Source organism: Gasterosteus aculeatus, chromosome 1, assembly GCF_964276395.1.
Source record: "Gasterosteus aculeatus chromosome 1, fGasAcu3.hap1.1, whole genome shotgun sequence".
NCBI classification, from domain to species: domain Eukaryota; kingdom Metazoa; phylum Chordata; class Actinopteri; order Perciformes; family Gasterosteidae; genus Gasterosteus; species Gasterosteus aculeatus.
The window spans coordinates 9,075,103-9,092,368 of NC_135688.1; the positions used below are offsets into that span (position 1 = coordinate 9,075,103).

The window sequence follows — 17,266 nt, forward strand, 5'->3', positions numbered from 1 at the left end:
TCTTTGGTCTTTCCTCCTTTCCATCCCCCGTGCCTCCCCACCTCCTGTCTTTTCTGCCGGGCCCTTTGATACAGTGTGCCTTTTCTAATCGTTTCAGACTCGACGCGATCAGCTGTTACTGCTGATGATATCGCCGCAGGTGCAACCGGTAGAGATCAGTTGATTTGGCAAAGGTCAAATTATTGTATTCATAGCAACATCCTGCTGTCTCCAGGGTCCCAGTCTGGCTCTCTGTTTGTGTGTTTAATTTTATAATATTGTGACTGTGCAGTACCGTGGGAAAGATGCGCGTGTAGGTGTGTGTGCGTGCGCACGGCTACATGTGTTACCGTGTAATTTCGTCTGAGGTTGCGTGCGGCCAAAGAGTCAATAAAGCTCCATATGCCACGCTCTACCCTCAGGGCAGCTGCTGAATCTGACACGGCTTTCACTCGCCCCTAATTAGCTGCTGTGTCTAACTAAGCAGCGCTCTCTCCTTCTCTCGAATGCACAATGAGCTTACTCACAGTACCAAAATGAAGGAAGCGTTGGGGTGATGGAACTGCCACAGATGCAACGTACCTCGGAGTGCTGGAGTCTCTGCTTACAGCAGGTGGCTCTTTGTTATACAGATGATGGATGTTGCGGGAGTGATGGTTTTTATGAGGAATCTAATTCATTTAAACGGACTATTTATATGGCCTGAAACCACACGCCAAAGTACTACATCACCATAGTACATTATTGCAAACCAACAACCAGCAACAAAATAGTCAGGCAAGACAGCTGGAGAACTAGAGACATATTAAGTGGAGGTCCAATGGATTTTCAGTCATGTAGGCCAGACATGTCCTCAATTCATCATTTCTGACACATGTGATATCAGTTGTCATATTTAGGATTTCAATTCTTGAGTTATGGCCAAAAAACGTGTTTAGTGAGGTCGTAGTGACTTTGGTTGAGCAAATTCCCTTTATTCCATATAATAGTCCAATAACATTTTTAAAGAATATCTCTCCAGGCGTTCCTGACATATTGTCTTCACAAAATGGGACGCAGGAGAGAGACAATGTGAAAACGAAATGCTCTCGGCCTGGGTGATGGCGGAGGGACAGCGTACAGACAGAGACAATGAGAGTGAAATAAAAGAGACGTAGAATAAAGAAATACAAACATGGAGTAGAAATAGTTGATTGAATGTCTGACGGTAATTAATGCTCAACTAGCACCTTTATTTGATTGCATTCACCATTCTTATTGATTAGACTGAGGTTTTCTTTTAAAGTTTCAAATTAGCAGCAGAGCCTCTTGTAGAAACCACTGTGTCTCAGATCAATTGTCATTGGATTAGAACTGAGGGCGGTAACGCAAATTCAAATATTGAATTTTACAGCCATGTTGAGGGACTGCTTTGATTGAGATCTGAGGAGGCGCCAATGGGCAATAAGGGAGTGGAACGAGCATTTGAAAATGATGGTGGAAGACAGATAAAAGGGCGAAAAGAAAAAAAACGATGCACACACCACATCAAGTACGGTCTGTGGCCTCTGCTGTACGTCTCCTTGGGTTTTTGGGGGAGGACTATTGAGTAATGGGCCAGTGACTCTACAAACACTTGGCTTATTTCCACCTGCACTGCTGCTGTTTTAATGTTTCATGCTTGTGGTAGGACGGCCAAACCCATGCTGGAAGTTCACAGGGGTAAACATGCCATCTGGTGCTGCGAGGATGGGAAGGGGGGGGGGGGGGGGGGTCACGGCAACAGAAGGTGAAAATTAGCTAACAGGAGAAGTGAAGACACGGACACTGCTACAGTATTAGTTTGATCAAGGTAAGATCAAGAAGAAAGCCACACTAAGAGTCGGAGGAGGACAGAGGAACGAGGAGGGTAGTGAAAACACAAGAGGATACAGGTGAAATAGGACCGGGGAACTCACCAGGTGGACGCGGTACATGATGCTGATGCCGAGGGTCATGAAGGGCTTGGAGAAGTCAATGACCTTTTCACGCTCCGCTGTGATGGTGAGACCTGCGACTGCCAGGTCTGCTTTCTGAAAGCCAGGGAGCGAGTGCAATCAGGTCTCGTGAACACACAGTCAAAAGCACATTGCCCACAGCTGTGAGGACGTAACATCAGTTTATGGCATTAACCGATCGTTTGAGAGCTTGAAAGGATCGAATAAGAAGTGAGCCACTATATGCTAATTCCCCAGTGATGACCTTTTTTTTTTTCATCCCGTGGCTATTTGTCCATCAATAGCGCTGTGGTGAGGATAATTCAGCATTGGCCCTATGTGTGTGTGTTTATGTGTGTGTTTCTTTGTAGCGCAGAAGAGCGCTACGGGGAAGCATTGTGGCTGGCCAAGGGAACACTGTCAGGACAAATCACTTGACAAAGCAGAAGCTGGTAAAAGACACACTTAGTAACACACACGCGCGCGCCCACATAGAAATGGTCAATGTACACTGAATGCTGGACAGCTTCCTGCTAATAATACAGGCCAGCAAAGTGCAACTACAAGGGATTTTTCACCTCCCCGAGGAGCAAAGAGTGAAAGCAGCAACGCGTTGCTCTTTGTCTGCTGCAGGAGAACCAGGAGGACAGAGAGGAATGGGAGGATGAGTCAGGAGAGGGGAGTTGTGCCGCAGCCCTGCAGACGCCATTTAGAATCCCCAATCTCCGGGAATGCGACATCCGGCTTGCATGGAAAAGAATGTTTTTGCTACGACATCCATTTTGAGTTGCTGTAAAAAATGTTTTTTTAAATGATTTTCCTAACCTTCAGAGCGGGTTTGAAATGCCACCAGAAGACGCGTGCAGCCTCAGCTAGAAGGCCCCAATCACGCTGCGTCTGCGCTCTAAGTGTTGCGTGGCGCTCAAAAATGTCCAGCTCTTTAACCTCGGGCCCGGCCTGCACTCCACACGGACGCCTACCGTCCACCGCAGGCTTTGACTTCCCACCGCCGGCCGTCCCCGGCCTCCTCCCCCTCGTCCTCTTCCTCCCTCTGCCGATTGCCTGCTCCCAGTGCTTTACGTGCAGAGAACGACCGTCTAGGCAATTCCAACAAAGGAAGCCGCTGATCCTTTGAAAAATGAACACACGGTCATAACAGCCTCTGAAATATTTATGTGAAGATAGAACATTAATAATGATTACTGGATTATTTTGCCTTCCTGCTGTTGTGCCTTCTACAGTTACTGGAAGAAAAAACCCCGCTGTAATGTTAGCTGTTCAATATTGCATCATAATCGTTTCCACTTGCATTCAATCATTATGGGTAAAAAAAAAAAAGGCTAAATAAAACTTTCAGATGTAAGGGATGAATTAAACATTACCCCCCTAGGATGTAGCATTTCACTTTAGGAGTTTAGTCTTTGGAGATGCCTCAGTTCTACTGCAGCGAGGTGGATTAAGGAACCAGGACATCCTGTTCTTAGAGTTTGTTACAAGTACAGTCAGGATTCCTCCTGGCATGACGTCTCATTGTTAGCTCAGGCTGCCTGGACACCCGTCAAACTAGCCACCCTCACACAGTGAAATATTGTTCAATCTAAATCATACTGGCAGGGACACTGGTATCTGTTGTCCCGAATAACCTCAGGCCGCCCTCCTTCGCTGCTACCGAGTAGATATTTCATATCCTTTCAGCTTATCCATTAAACTTGCAACCCGGGCTGTTCCTTTGTTATCTGTCATAATCTTTTTATACTCCGCCATCTTCCCCATCCCCATATAAGCCTTTGCCCAAACAAGCTCAATCCTTTCTGTCCACTATCGAAACATCCCACTAGCTGCACCCCAATCCAGTGAAAAAGGTCTCTGAAGTGCGTCTTGACTTTCAGTCCGCCCCCCCAACGGCGCGTTGACTTTATCCACGGCACCTCTGAAGGTCGGCCTTCTTCAAGCGACCTGCAGGGGATGAAGGCGGTGGCAGGCTGTGACATCAGCAGGAGCCGGCACGCCTTGCTTTACATGCTTAATGGCTTTGCCCTCCATTAGCCCGCATTATTAAGACGGATCACCTCTTAGGAGCGACTTTTCTCTTCATTGCTTTTTTCCTCTTCCAGACCCAAGCCTTCCTCCTCCCTATTTTTTAACCCCCCCGCCGTGTCTCAGTTTATACTCGGCTCCCATAAGCCAAATTGACAATACACGACTTTCAAAGTTGTCAGATCGCTGTACTGTTAACACCGCACAACTTGCTGTCTTGTAACCGTGACTCCTCTAGCGGGTTTCACACTACATGACTATCCGACGAACAAGGTCTTTCACCGGGAGGCATCCCAGCTGAGACCCTTTTGCCACGGAAACACGTGCGAGAAGTGACAGGGAAAATGGCATTATATGTTATTTTGTGTAGAACACAACCGTCTATTCAAGTGGCCACGATTGTTGTTGATCTGGTTATTGTCACGCATGTTCCCAAAATAGCCCGTTTTGTGAGGAGCTTGCATCTTCTCCCCCTGCCAGCGTGGGTTCTCGCCAAAGGTCTCTGGCTTCTTCCCACAGCCCGAAGAGGCTAATTCACCACTAAGTGCCCGTAAGTGTGGATGGTAGTCTGCCACCATGTTCCAGCCCTGAAATCCGTCTGGCGACCTGAGCGAAGCCTCGCTTTCAGCCGCAGCCATATTGGGTTCCTGGGATTCTTTGGCTTGTGTCTTTAAAACAGTTCGTAAGGCTCAGGTGCCAATTTGTGAACGCAAGTGATTTGCCTCTGATCCGAGCGCAGCCGATGGGCCAACACAACCGTTTTCCTTTTTTTTTTCTTTGTGCGTTTATTTTTGTAAGTCAACTCTTGTCTCTGAGGGATTTCACCGGTGGGAAGGAAATCAGGGCTGAAGTCGTGTGGTGTGAACTGAGCGATATATAACCTTATCTGACGGTTAAGAGTCACAGCGTAGCTAGAGGAGTGGAACACCTCACCCAGAGATTTTACAGCAACAACATGCCCCGATGCGAGAGGAAAGTCTTCTGAGGTCAGTTCGGAAGGCTTAAGGAAAGGAGCTGACCCGGAACAAGCCACCAAAAAAAATGTGACTGTGACTGCTGAATGAAAAATGTGTGTAGGGAGGGAAAGCTATATGAGAGCAGAATAATACTTATGTTCTATTTGTGTATGGACTTTCATATCGGGAGAGATCAGAAAGTACTTTGGACATTGGTGTGCTCATATGATGTGATTAAAAAACATGACTTATGGCTGTAGGGCTCGTTTACATGCCGTGCATGTGTTCTTTTCCCCCGTCCTACATACCCTTGATATGAGCTCTCCAACCATGCCGGTCCACGTTCCGTTGGCTCCGGCGACCCCATATTGTCCGTCCCCCACCAGCCGTATGCGATACTTGAACTTCAGAGTATCTGCCAGCTCCTTTAACAGGTCCACACAGAAGCCTTCGTATCGGTCATTGCCCTCCAGCTCTTGGTGGTTCGGACGCAGCATCACATACGGATTCTCCTGAAAAACACACACGGTTTGCATCGTCGACTGTTTATAAATGATAGTGAGACAATACACGAGACAAGGTCACACTGCACCGTCACACTTGTGAAAATGGATATTTAAACGTGTTACCGAGTTGCATTATGGGAAATGTTTCTTTAGGCTTGACTGGTGAGGCTAAATGGCAGAATATGTTAGACTTTGTTACTTTGATTTGGAGAATTTGTCTAAAAAATCTTCTTTGGACTACAACAGCAGTAAATAGCTGGTACTTCTATGATGTTTAAGAATCGCCTAAATTAACCTAACGTAATATTTTGCAGCCTTAAGGAATGGCATTAGCGGGCCATATGTCCTTCGGAGGTCATTGTTTCTAGATCTTTGGATTAGCAGAGCCAGACGTTTAAATCAAGAGACTGTCAGACGTGTGCCAATTTGTTACACCCAGCAAAGCAGGACAAAAAAAAAAGAGTTTTCCTCTCACCACACACATTCTCACACACCCAAACACATCTATTTACAACCTGTCTTTTAGAGAACCAATTCTCCGTTCGACTGTTTGCTTATGCATGTCTTGTTCTGTAATGTAGTTGATGTTAGGGGGAGATTTAAAGACCCCGGCACTGATGTATTATGGAGCCCCCCCTTATTGCTGTGTTTTTCAAACGATGCAACTGTCAAACCGGTGGGCTCCACTGCATCATAAAAAAGACGCCCTTATGTACGACTTTTCTGTCACTCTTTTACTGCACCTTTGTGAATCCAGCGAAAATTGCCTTGGCTTTGGCAACATGACATCGGAAAACATTGATTAACAAGTCAAAGCACTTTGTTGTGCTGACAAAGTTCAGCTTTTTTTATTTTTGCTAATGGAAGCTTTATTAAGTATTTTAAACCCAGGTTTATGTGCTTACACTGATACACAGTAGCTCACAAATCTTTTAGTTTTACCACCAGCTTGTTCGGGGGGATTGTCGACTCTACTTTGGGTGTTGACAGAAATACGCACAGCGAGGTGCGTGTAATTCACAACAGCCATGTGCAAAAGCCATCAAAGCCGCCGTGACAGCTTCCAGGAGGGTGAATCATTAGCAGGGTTGCGTATTTTCAGAACTGGAATAAAATTGAAATAGTTTCGTCATCTCCACAGCTGGAAATAGTTATTTGTGTGGTTGCTGGCTGACTGGCAATTGATTTGCCTCACAGCAAAAGCCACAAAAATAGTACGTCTACTGAAATCAGCAACATTTGAGAACATGGTGCACATCAGGTGGCTAAACTGTTACTGTGACTCTCCCCGTTGTCATAGGAACCACTTTGTTCCACCCGTGGCTGCACACACAGGTCGGGGACGGGGAGATCAGATCAACGGGATTGTACGGCTTTTCCTTTCGATTGTACAGTTGAGTTCATAGCGTTTAAAGTGCTGATACACACCCGTTTCCAAACCTGCCTCCTAGAACAATATATGAATTTAATTTCATAATTAAATTTGCCTTGTAAAATAACTTGTTACAGCATATTGTGGATATGTGTGAATGGTAAAAGGATTCGATATTTTAACAAATAGCTGAGCGCAATCTCTAACTGAGGCTGGAAACGATTGCCTTGTGCTCCCTCCTTCTGTGTTGACCATGTTCAATTCCATCAATCACACCAGTAAAAACCCAACTGCGATCAATACCACAGGTACTCCTCTGTGGTTTGTTTTCTTTGTCACTTTTCCTTGGTTTCAATTGGTCTCTTTCATGCTGTGATCCTATTTCACAGCTGTAAACGTAAACCTTCCAAATGTGCCCCAATTTATTTCCTATTACACTGTACTTGAATGACATCGGCTGACTGGAGAAAACCCCCCACTAGCATTGCAATTCTTTTTCTCAAAAAAGGTCATTAAAAAAGGGCCGGTCAAATGTGGATGTTAATTAGCACCACTGCTATTAAAAGCTGATATATATTTTCCTGCAGTCCATTCCCATCCAAAAACTTCCATTGACCATTAAAAGACACATGAGGAGGAACCACTTCCACAAGAAGCTTTCTGTGAAGTTGAGAGCTAAATCATGAAAATAACTATATACGGGAACATAAAGTCTATACAGGTGTATGAAAGTGCCGTGTCCCATGAAGGCAAAAATCACAAGAAAATCCGGTCCACCTTATTTTGCACACCACAGCAAAACAGCAATAAAGCTTTAAAGAACTGCAGAGTCTTATTCCCAGGCCACGAGGAGTCTGGTTGTGCACTGATAACTTGGGAGGAAGAAGCACACACTCTTGCTAATGCACAAGGAAGGACACGTCTACACACACCCATACAGACGCAGAGCGCCGGGTGCACCGGTGGGTGTTGTTCACATTCAACTTCAGACATCACAGTGGAGTTTCCCCTTTTAATAACCCCAGGGCGTTAAAGACGTCTTCAAACAACCCCTCCGCGCTTTCCTCAACTGTTTTCTTATCCTTAAAAAGTTGCTCTCCAGAGCCCAGCAAACTGGCAGCGGAGATTTAATTCTCTCACTGGGGTTCGGTCGTGCTGTTTGAAGAAAGGCCTCAGACGCTCCAACAATCCTCGGAAAAATACTAGGTCACGAGAAAAAGGGGCCTGGTCATTTACATTTCGATAAAGCAATTTTAAGAAAAGTGATATGAAAACAGAGAAAAAATAAGTACGTTTAAAGTTCAAGAAATGGTGACAGATGTTGCGTCTGTGGGTGCAGATTCAGGTGCACATACGCAGGCCGCTGCTGAGCCTGCTCGCTTTTATCAGTCTGCTTCATGTCCTTACCAATGTGTACGTGAATGGAAATGACGGCACTCAGTAACACAAGGGGAGAGTGGAAAACGGAGGAAATGAACACAAGAATTCTAGTCCACAAAGAACGAAAGGTTCTCTTACCGTAAGTAGGTCTCGGCTATAAACAAAGGATATGCGGAAAATGAGCACTGGGCACAGGTGGTATTTAGGAGCATAATTAAATGAGGGATATATCGTGTTGAGACCAAAGGATGTTTAATGATTTGCTCGGGGTGTAATTGCCAAAAGCTAGTGAAAAAGGTTTGTTGAATTATGTGTGTGTGTGTGTGTGTGTGTGTGTGTGTGTGTGTGTGTGGGTGTGTGTGTGTGTGCGTGCGTGCGTGCGCAGGGACGTGGTAACATTATGCTCAGACGAGATACGAATTATAGTGTGTGTGTGCATAGAGGGAGGTGGGGGCTTGGTGGCTCTATGTATGTATCGACGTGAATGTGTGTATTTATTGAATAGTGGTCATGGTCACTGTCTGCAAGCACCCCTAATGGTTGTATCGGGTGCATGGACGCCATTATACTTGATTAGAAGTCAAGTTATTCCTTATTGATGCTCCCTGACTCCAGTTAATATCGGAGTCATAAATTGGATGAGCTGTCTTACTGTCACCATCATTATCATCATCATCTCTGAGCCACTAGCTCCACTTAAAAAGCATTGCCTTATTTATAACTTGGGTGCTGCGATCACAGAGAAACATCTCCAATTAACTCGCTTTCTTTAGAATTCGTTTCAACCTGTGTCATGAGTGTCCACTAGGGATCTGATCTGACTTTCCAGATATGCAAATAAATACTCTCAGTTAACAAAGACCAAATAAAAAGACAAAAAGCTTAAAAGCTTGTTTGACTCTGTAGATTTATTGGTTAATAAAATCCTGAGTGTATTCCTATAGCCTACCAATATAGTCATTCATATAAATTGGCTATTGATATAATAAAATATGAGCATCTTAAATTATTTGAGACCCCCGTTGCAGTAAAGGATGGCTTTGCTGAGGCGAGACCATTTCTCCTATATTTCAGTGACAGTACGACCCTCAGATGGAAATGGTATTAAATGGGATTATTATTTCCTCCCATTCCCAGGCCTTAACAGGTCCCTTAATTCTGCTGCAGATGCAGTAAAAAATATAAAAGGTCTATCATATTTAACAGCTTCAATGGCCTTTACGGATCTCAGAAGCATTACTTCAATATGGGCCATATGGGGCAGGGCGCGTAGCCTCATACGCGTTTATTTCATTATTAACAATTCTCCTGACTGTATGCTTATTTAAGCACGGGTGGTGTTCATCATGTTTACGATGGGCTTTGACACAGTTATCTGAAGTAGTAGTAGTGAGCAGCGCACTCGTACGAGCCCTCGAACAAAAGAAGAGGGAGGGAAAGTAACCAAAGTACCAAAATCTTCTTGCACAGCTCAATCAATGCTTACAAAAACAAAAACAAATACTGTGACAGCCCCGCACCCGCCCCCATCCCAGAGTTGTTAGTGAAATTGAAGTGGGAAGATGACAGCCCTGTGGGGGAGGGAATGAAACTGCCCTGTGAAGGCCAGGTTAACATGTCAAGTGTGCACATAAACACACACAAGATGCACACTCGCGTTCCCACATTGAAGAGAGCTTTCCGTGAATGCCTTTGCAATCACGCACAGACACACGCGGTCTCCCCGGCCAGTGCTGCAGGTGAGGAGTTCTCATGGAGCTGCTTTCAGCGGCGGCTCGTCCCCCGCCCACAAGCGAGATAACAGCGACGTGGCAATCACACCATGATGAATGAGCTGAGATAGGCGCCGAAAATTGCTCCTTGGTGGCTTCTGGAGTTTGGTCCCGGGACTCTATATCGCCAAAGTGAAATCAAAGCTCCGTGCCTGGCCAATTCTTTCTTTCACAGCCGCTTTCTGTTGTGAAAATATTGCCTCATTTGTACTCCCCCTCAACCCAAACACACACACACACACACACCTCCAACCCCTGTGCGCTTTTCCCTCCAGTGTGAAATGAACCGTTCCGTCTGAATCCCAATAAGTCTCAATGAGACCAGTGAGTTGTTCAGTGGCGAATTCCGGCAACATGTCCTTCCCTCATTCCCACGGCTCCTCGGCTGATAAGCCACAGACAGAATAACCCATTGGGACAATTGCCTCTGCTTACAAGCTACTTTGTATCTTATCGCCTGAATCATCAGCGAGGAGGAGGAGGAGCTGGACGAGTGACAGGTTTGTGCGTGCGACTGTCCGTTTGTGTATTGAGGGGAAGGAGAGCGACATGAAACACATGCAGCTGACTGAAAAGCTGAGAGCTTCCATATTAGTCCCGACATGAAAGCATCACTTTTTGTTGTGGTATGAAAAGTAGCAGCATTACATCCTTTTTACATCTTCTTTACTACTCAAAACGGGTGGCTAATTCATTGATGGGCAAGTAATTAGATTAGTTAAGAATATCATAGAAATTAATATGCAGGCAATTCAGCAAATAAAAAAAGGCACAACAGAGGCTGAAAATGGCTGACAAGTGGAATTCTAAGCTCCTGGTGATGCGTTGCGATGTGGCCTCATTCTGACGCACTCAGATGAGGCCACATCACAATGCATCACCTCTCATCGCAAGAGGACTCAGTTTGGATCTGAAAATGCAAAATGAGGTTTTTGATATGGTAATTGTTCGTCAAACGCGGCACGTCAGGCACATGTAGATCAGCCGCGGCGTTGAGCTGATGAACTGACACGGACCGCTGCTGATGTGCGCGGACAGTATCGGCCTGCAAACAGTCCCACTTACTAGTATTGTTGTGATGGCTAGAGTGGTGTTGAAGAGGGTGTCCGTCACATTGATTGATGGAAGTTTTCTCTCCATGGACAGTCCATCTTCAGAGTGCCACAGGCCAATCTGCACACACACACACACACACACACACACACACACACACACACACACACACACACACACACACACACACACACACACACAGATCAGTCACTAGGGTCCATCAGCTGGAAAAGGCCCCAAAAAAAACAATCCGTACTTAATCACCTCCTTTTTCTCAAAAGGAACAATCATTATGACCTTCAGGATGGACAGAGACGGCAGTGGACAGATCCCCGGGTCGGGAGGCCGGCTGATAGTTGGAGAAAGCAGAGCTGCCGGGGGGGAAGCGGCGACGTGTGTGCGCTCCTTGAGGAGCGAACACGGGGCACGCGTTCAATCAGAGGCAACAGAATGCATTCATTAAACCAATTACCGGCAAATCCGGTGGCGCAGAGCCGTATTCTCATCTGCATTACAGCTCGAGTCGGGATTCCTGTCTTTCCTCCTCTCTCATCCCCTCTTCGAGGCTGTCTCCGACATCTCCGGTTTCATTAATCCATTTGCTCGAACCAAGTTTGTCAATGGTGGAGACCAAGGCGACGGCCTCTGCAGACGTCTACTTTGCCTCCCGGTGCTCTGAGTGGCAAATTACTGTTCTCACTTCCATCTTACTTAATGACAGAAAAAAAGAAAACGTGGCGATTTGTACACCCTGAACTCGATGTATTTACACGGCTTGATGTATTTACACGGCTCTTCTGATGGTTGGGAAAACTCAGCAACGGCGGAGCTTGTTAAAATCAGTACAAGCACACGATAGATGGAAAAATGCTGTTGTTGAGGAAAGTGTGGAGTGTTTTTCTTATGACTCATGACAATGGTACTTTGACTTTTTCAGTGAGAACCAATTTGTTCTCTACTGTTCTACGGCACAAGATTGGTATTATTCACATTCAAAATTGCACTATATTTTTTGCTGATGATAACATGGTCAGAGTTATGCAACACGGGGGCAACTCAAAGGGCACAACTAGCATTATAACGATTCGCGTTTACTTCTCATACTGCCTTCACAAGTTTTGTTTATGCAGCTGGTGCAGAAAAATGCAATTTCAATGTTAATAACAAACCAGCATTGTATTTTGTGTTGCACATCAAAATGCAGGCCATATGCAAAACTGTCTTTTCGTTAGTTTGTGTAATCTTCTGCTTAGATTCAATAAATGTGAAGTATTTTAAGAAGTCAAGTTCATCCTGCACATTGTGTTCCTGCTAGTGTATACATATATATGTATACATATATATTATAACTATAACCACCTGTTCGGATCACTGAGAACCAAATGATAACCATTCAAAGCACACTGTTTGGTCATTCACTGCCACACCTCCTCATTACGTACACATTGCCACCCCCGGCTGTAGAAGTAACATCCGTTAACGTAATAATCACACTCTGTCCATTATGAATATTATATAAGAGCAATGAAAGAGGTACAACATCTAATTTAGCCTTCATACGTTGTTGGTGTGATTCGATCCATGTCGCTGAAATGACCACTCTGATTAAATGGGGGTCGTCGTGGCGCGGGGGTAGAGCGGATGCGCTGGGAACTGCAAGGTTGGTGGTTTGAGTCCCGGCTGCCCCATGTCTCAAGTCGAAGTGTCCTTGAGCAAGACACCTAACCCCTAATTGCTCCCCGGGCAAAATGTGAAAAAGCCATGGGTTTAAAGTAAAATAAAAGCGTCCGCTAAATGACCTGTAATGTAAAAATGCTAGAACCTTTGGGGATATTCGTGGTGGTTGAAGCCCAGAGAGGATGAACTGCAGATCAGAGATTGAAGTCAGATAACTAAAAAAAAAAGCTCCCCTCTCTTTCCCATAGTTTGTTTTAAAATTCTCAAAAGCGTTTGAAAGCTGTTTAACTACTCTCCTAACTCTGATCAAAAAGATCTCGCCTCCCATCCTTTTGGTACACCATTTCCTCTGGTGTACCAAAAGGATCTATAAATTTACACAACCCGCAACACCCTCCGCTGACGACGTCCTCAAGGGAACAGAGACGGAGAACACGTGGACATGCTGTGGAACCACCAAAAAGGAACCCGAAACACACGTGTTCAACAATCAGAGTGCGCAATCACTCGGCAGAGCCCGTTGAGGTGGTGGGAGGTTCGTCTGAGGCTCAGCAGGCGTCCCCAGAAGTGTGAGCGCGGGGCGATGACTGAGCGTGTAATGGGACGGGCTGGCATTACGACTATTGGCCCGGAACGGGAGGTGGAGGGAGGAGGGAGAGGGAGGGCGAGTGAGCTGTGAGCAGGAGGAACGGATGCTAGTGGGGGAGAAAAGGGTCCTTTGGTGGCCGTGCCGTCAATTCCCTTAGAGCTGCAGGGGGTGAAAATAGAGCTGAACGGTAAGGACGATTTATACATAAGCTAATGTCCACGCTCGGGAACAGACCCACTTATTATACTTAAAGACTGGAAATCCTTTAATACCGTGATAGATTTCTGCCGGACTTCATGCAATACATTTTTTCTTTTTACTGTTGATTTGTGTCATAAAAACGGGAGGCTACTTATTGCAAAGCATACATAGGGTGAAAAGAGGACAACAGAGTGTCTAAAGGTGGGAAATACACCAATAAACAAGTATTTAAGCTGATGAAATATTCGTCAAGCTGCCATTCAGTTAAGGGCCAGAAAGCCTGTAAAGAGAAGGGACCTCCAACCATTGCATTAAATCTGGCGAATCAACACCATTGAAACATTTCACAAAACCTCATTACAAACCGCAGCACAACCCGAGAATCTATTGGACTCCAAAGCCTTAATTATTGAGAGAGTTCTCTGCACATTCCCATATATACGACTCTCTTTGTTAACAATATAAAAGGTGGTAAGTGGATGTTTCTCGTTTGCATTGCCATTCATTTGGGATTCAGACTGCAATTACAGCAAATAACAACTGTGCAGTCGGCTAAAACCACTGAATCTAGGAAGTAAATTCAAATAATTCAAAGTTCAGACGGATGATGAGCACTGTGCACTATTTATTTCACACACACAGTAGCAGCGAGGCAGGAAGAAGAATATTGTATAATAAGGGAAAGGGGAATAGCAGAGGAGGAAAAGGAAGATGCAGACGGCTGTCAATCACTTACTGAGTAGGTGCGGTGAGGAAGAAAATCAATGAGAAAGTATGAGGAGCAGCCATCTAGGGAGGCAGAACATAAGGCGGAGAGAGCAAGAGGAAGCAACACAGAGAGTAAGAGAGAACGACAGAGAGAGTTTATGCTAAATAAAGAGAGAGAGAGCGCGAGGAAAAAGAGAGAGACGGTGGGGGAAAGGGACAACAAGTGGAGCGTCGCTCCCTGTGAGGGATTACTCAGGGTTCATTCTCCAAACCTGCAATTGCGGCACGAGGGTGAGATTAGGGATGCTGCTCATTGAAGCGTCGGGATTGGCTGATTTTTCCTGTCAGAAAAGGGCCGCATCCAAACGGGCGTGTGGAGAATGCGCTGTGACGGACTTACAGACTGCAGTGACAGACACATTCATCACAAACGAGAGAAGCAGGAGCCGCCATTATCAGGCGTAATGTCATACAGTCCATCGACACCGAGGCTAAACCATTCAGGTGTCACGGCGGTGCAAATGAGTCTGAGCCAAAACACATATATGTGTGTGTGTGTGTGTGTGTGTGTGTGTGTGTGGCTGAGAAAATTGCAGTTGAGCAAAATATCTCCACAGGCATCCGAGAACGGACTTGTTTTGCTCTTTTAGCAGCGTTATGCCGTATCAGCTTGACAGAAATATGCTGAGGACGGCGCTGTTTCTACCCATCAGCGGACATTAACGCCGCTCGAATCAAACTGCAGAGAGGACAGCTATTTAAAGCGCATGAAATCCGTCCCACAAAAAAGTTTACTTGCTATGCCGGGTTCCTCTATGGAACAGTGAGTGAGAAAAATGGTCCGTCTTGGAGCAGAAGCGCTTCTCTGGTGTGACTCATCCGCAGGAATGAGGCGGACACAGGTGGTGGCTGGCGGAGCCACAGAGGAAAGAGGATTAGGGGAAAGCACACAGTCACTGATAAAAGACAAAGGAGCTCGTGGGATGAACGTTCTATTATTTCCTGCTGGTCAATAAGTTGTGTGTGTGGGGGGGGGGGGGGTTGAGATGGTTTTAAAAAGTGTTATTCCATAAAGTCTGCAGTGTGTATGTTCTGAAAACAAAACACACAAATTCCTAAACGTGATTTATTCAAAAGCTATTCGGCCTACTCATTATTTGGACTTATGCTGAATAAAGACGCTGCTTGTTGAAATCCCAGTAATGAGACCCAAACTCTGAGTTGAAGAGAAGGTCTTTTGAATGTCAAAGCCGATCTTCAAAGCAGCACAGCATGTTGAACAAGGGCAGAATCCCCGTGTGAGCAGCGCGCAAACAATGGATGCCCTCATCCACAGTCCCCGCTCAGCCTGCCCGCCCCGCGTCCACCGAGCGGCCAAATGTCTCCGTACTCTAGCAAACCATGTCAGTGGAAACGTACTCCAGACTCTGAGCGAGGCCTTTGGGTTGTGTTCCAATCCCAAATTGCTCATTACCACGGCTTGTTAGCCAATCCTAACCAGCTTTTTTCTTCTGAAAGTTTTAGTATGAAGATACAGAGTTATGAATTTAAAAAGACATTTAGGGCTAATTACTTTCTGGTGAGACGACGGGACACAATTCACAGCAGCTAAAACGGAATAACATCAGTAAGTTGAAACCTCTTATTCCGAAAAGTCAACTGAAAGAATCATGATATATTTTTTTAGTTTTATACATTTTAAACTTGCATTGCAATGTTAAATCATTAAGAACTATCCAGGCATGCAAACTTACAGCGAGCAATTCAATGCTCGAGCAAACTCAAAATGATGACTTGAAACAAATTTAAAGTACAACCACAGGGATTTTTATCGTTACCACACTGAGTTGAGTGAGGCTGCATAATTACGAAGGTCATATGTGTAATGTGTACCTGCTTGGGTCCATCTGGGGAGGCCAGGGGTGAGTTTAGCCAAAATTCGTACTTTTCGCTCAGCCATAACACTAATAGTAGCAATGTTTGTGATTATTTGCTGATATATGTGGAGTTCCCTTATCCCGCTGCAAACGTTTGACGCAAGCTAATGTAAAATTGTCGACCCCAACATTGTTGATCACAATGAATGTGACATCCAAAGAGAATCCATTCAAATATCTAACAAGCAGGCTGGGAGAACAGTGAAAGCGTGAACCTGCGTATGCGACAAAACAAATAAAACAATATCTATAAGGCTACAATGCACCTGTGTGAGTCTTACGATTTCAAGGGTGCATTGTGCAGCCTCATAAAACAGAGACACAGAGGCAAACTCAAAGGCGCACAGGCTCAGAGGCACTCACGCACATACACATAAATTTGCATGTACATGCATATTACACAAATACACACATTCAAAGAGGCGGGCGCACGCACACACACACACACAGCCAAGCAACCCATACACAGTCTCACCCAGCCTTGAAATCCGTTAAGACTGGGGGATCTTGAAAAACAGCTCATCCATTTTTGCTTTTGATCTATTCCCCATATCCAGCCTGCAAAGTGCAAACTGAGAAAAACAAAAGAGGAAAGGGGACTGCTGTACGTCTCTGAGAGACCAAACAAAGAAGGAAACTAGACACACACGGAGGATACCGGTGTGTGTGTGTAGACTGGTGATGTGAGTGTTTGCCTCGGCAAATTCAATTTGAATTTCAATACGTAGATTCCATTTTTAGAACAGGGAAGATCATTTTGATGGAACTGAGGTTTGATGATTCAAAAAGGATTGCGTTCATTTCTTATTCCGATCTGATGCAGTTTGGAAGTTTTTACAATTCAATATGCTCTGCTTTGACTGACACACCCACTCTGCCTCCAATTTGCGTGACACTGATGTGTTTTAGGAAACGCTCAGGAGGAGGCAGTTGCATCTAATGCTCGTCCTTGTCCGGTTTAGGATTCCTACCGTTTTGAGCGAATCGAGGAAAAAAAAGAAGAAGCAAAGAACGCAGAGCGATTTTGAGGGAGAATATGTCAAAAGACGAGTAATATGTCTTGTAAGCAACGCTGCCCGGCTTTCCCCTAGTCCCATACATTTAAATCAGCAGCCCTATCATGCAGCTGACAGTCTGCAGCACT

At 45.2% G+C, this 17,266-nt stretch overlaps 1 protein-coding gene across 4 annotated transcripts in view; it reads right to left on the reverse strand.

Moving 5' to 3' along the window:
- Positions 1-17,266, reverse strand: part of grik4 (glutamate receptor, ionotropic, kainate 4) — a 196,940-nt gene that overhangs the window by 12,344 nt on the left and 167,330 nt on the right. For all 4 annotated transcript variants that reach the window (XM_040186931.2, XM_040186950.2, XM_040186960.2 and 1 more), the window contains 3 exons: positions 11,023-11,130; positions 5,236-5,439; positions 1,917-2,030 (listed from right to left, as the gene is read on the reverse strand). In XM_040186931.2, coding sequence (XP_040042865.1) covers positions 1,917-2,030; positions 5,236-5,439; positions 11,023-11,130 — 426 coding nt within the window. The remainder of the gene's footprint in view (positions 1-1,916; positions 2,031-5,235; positions 5,440-11,022; positions 11,131-17,266) is intronic.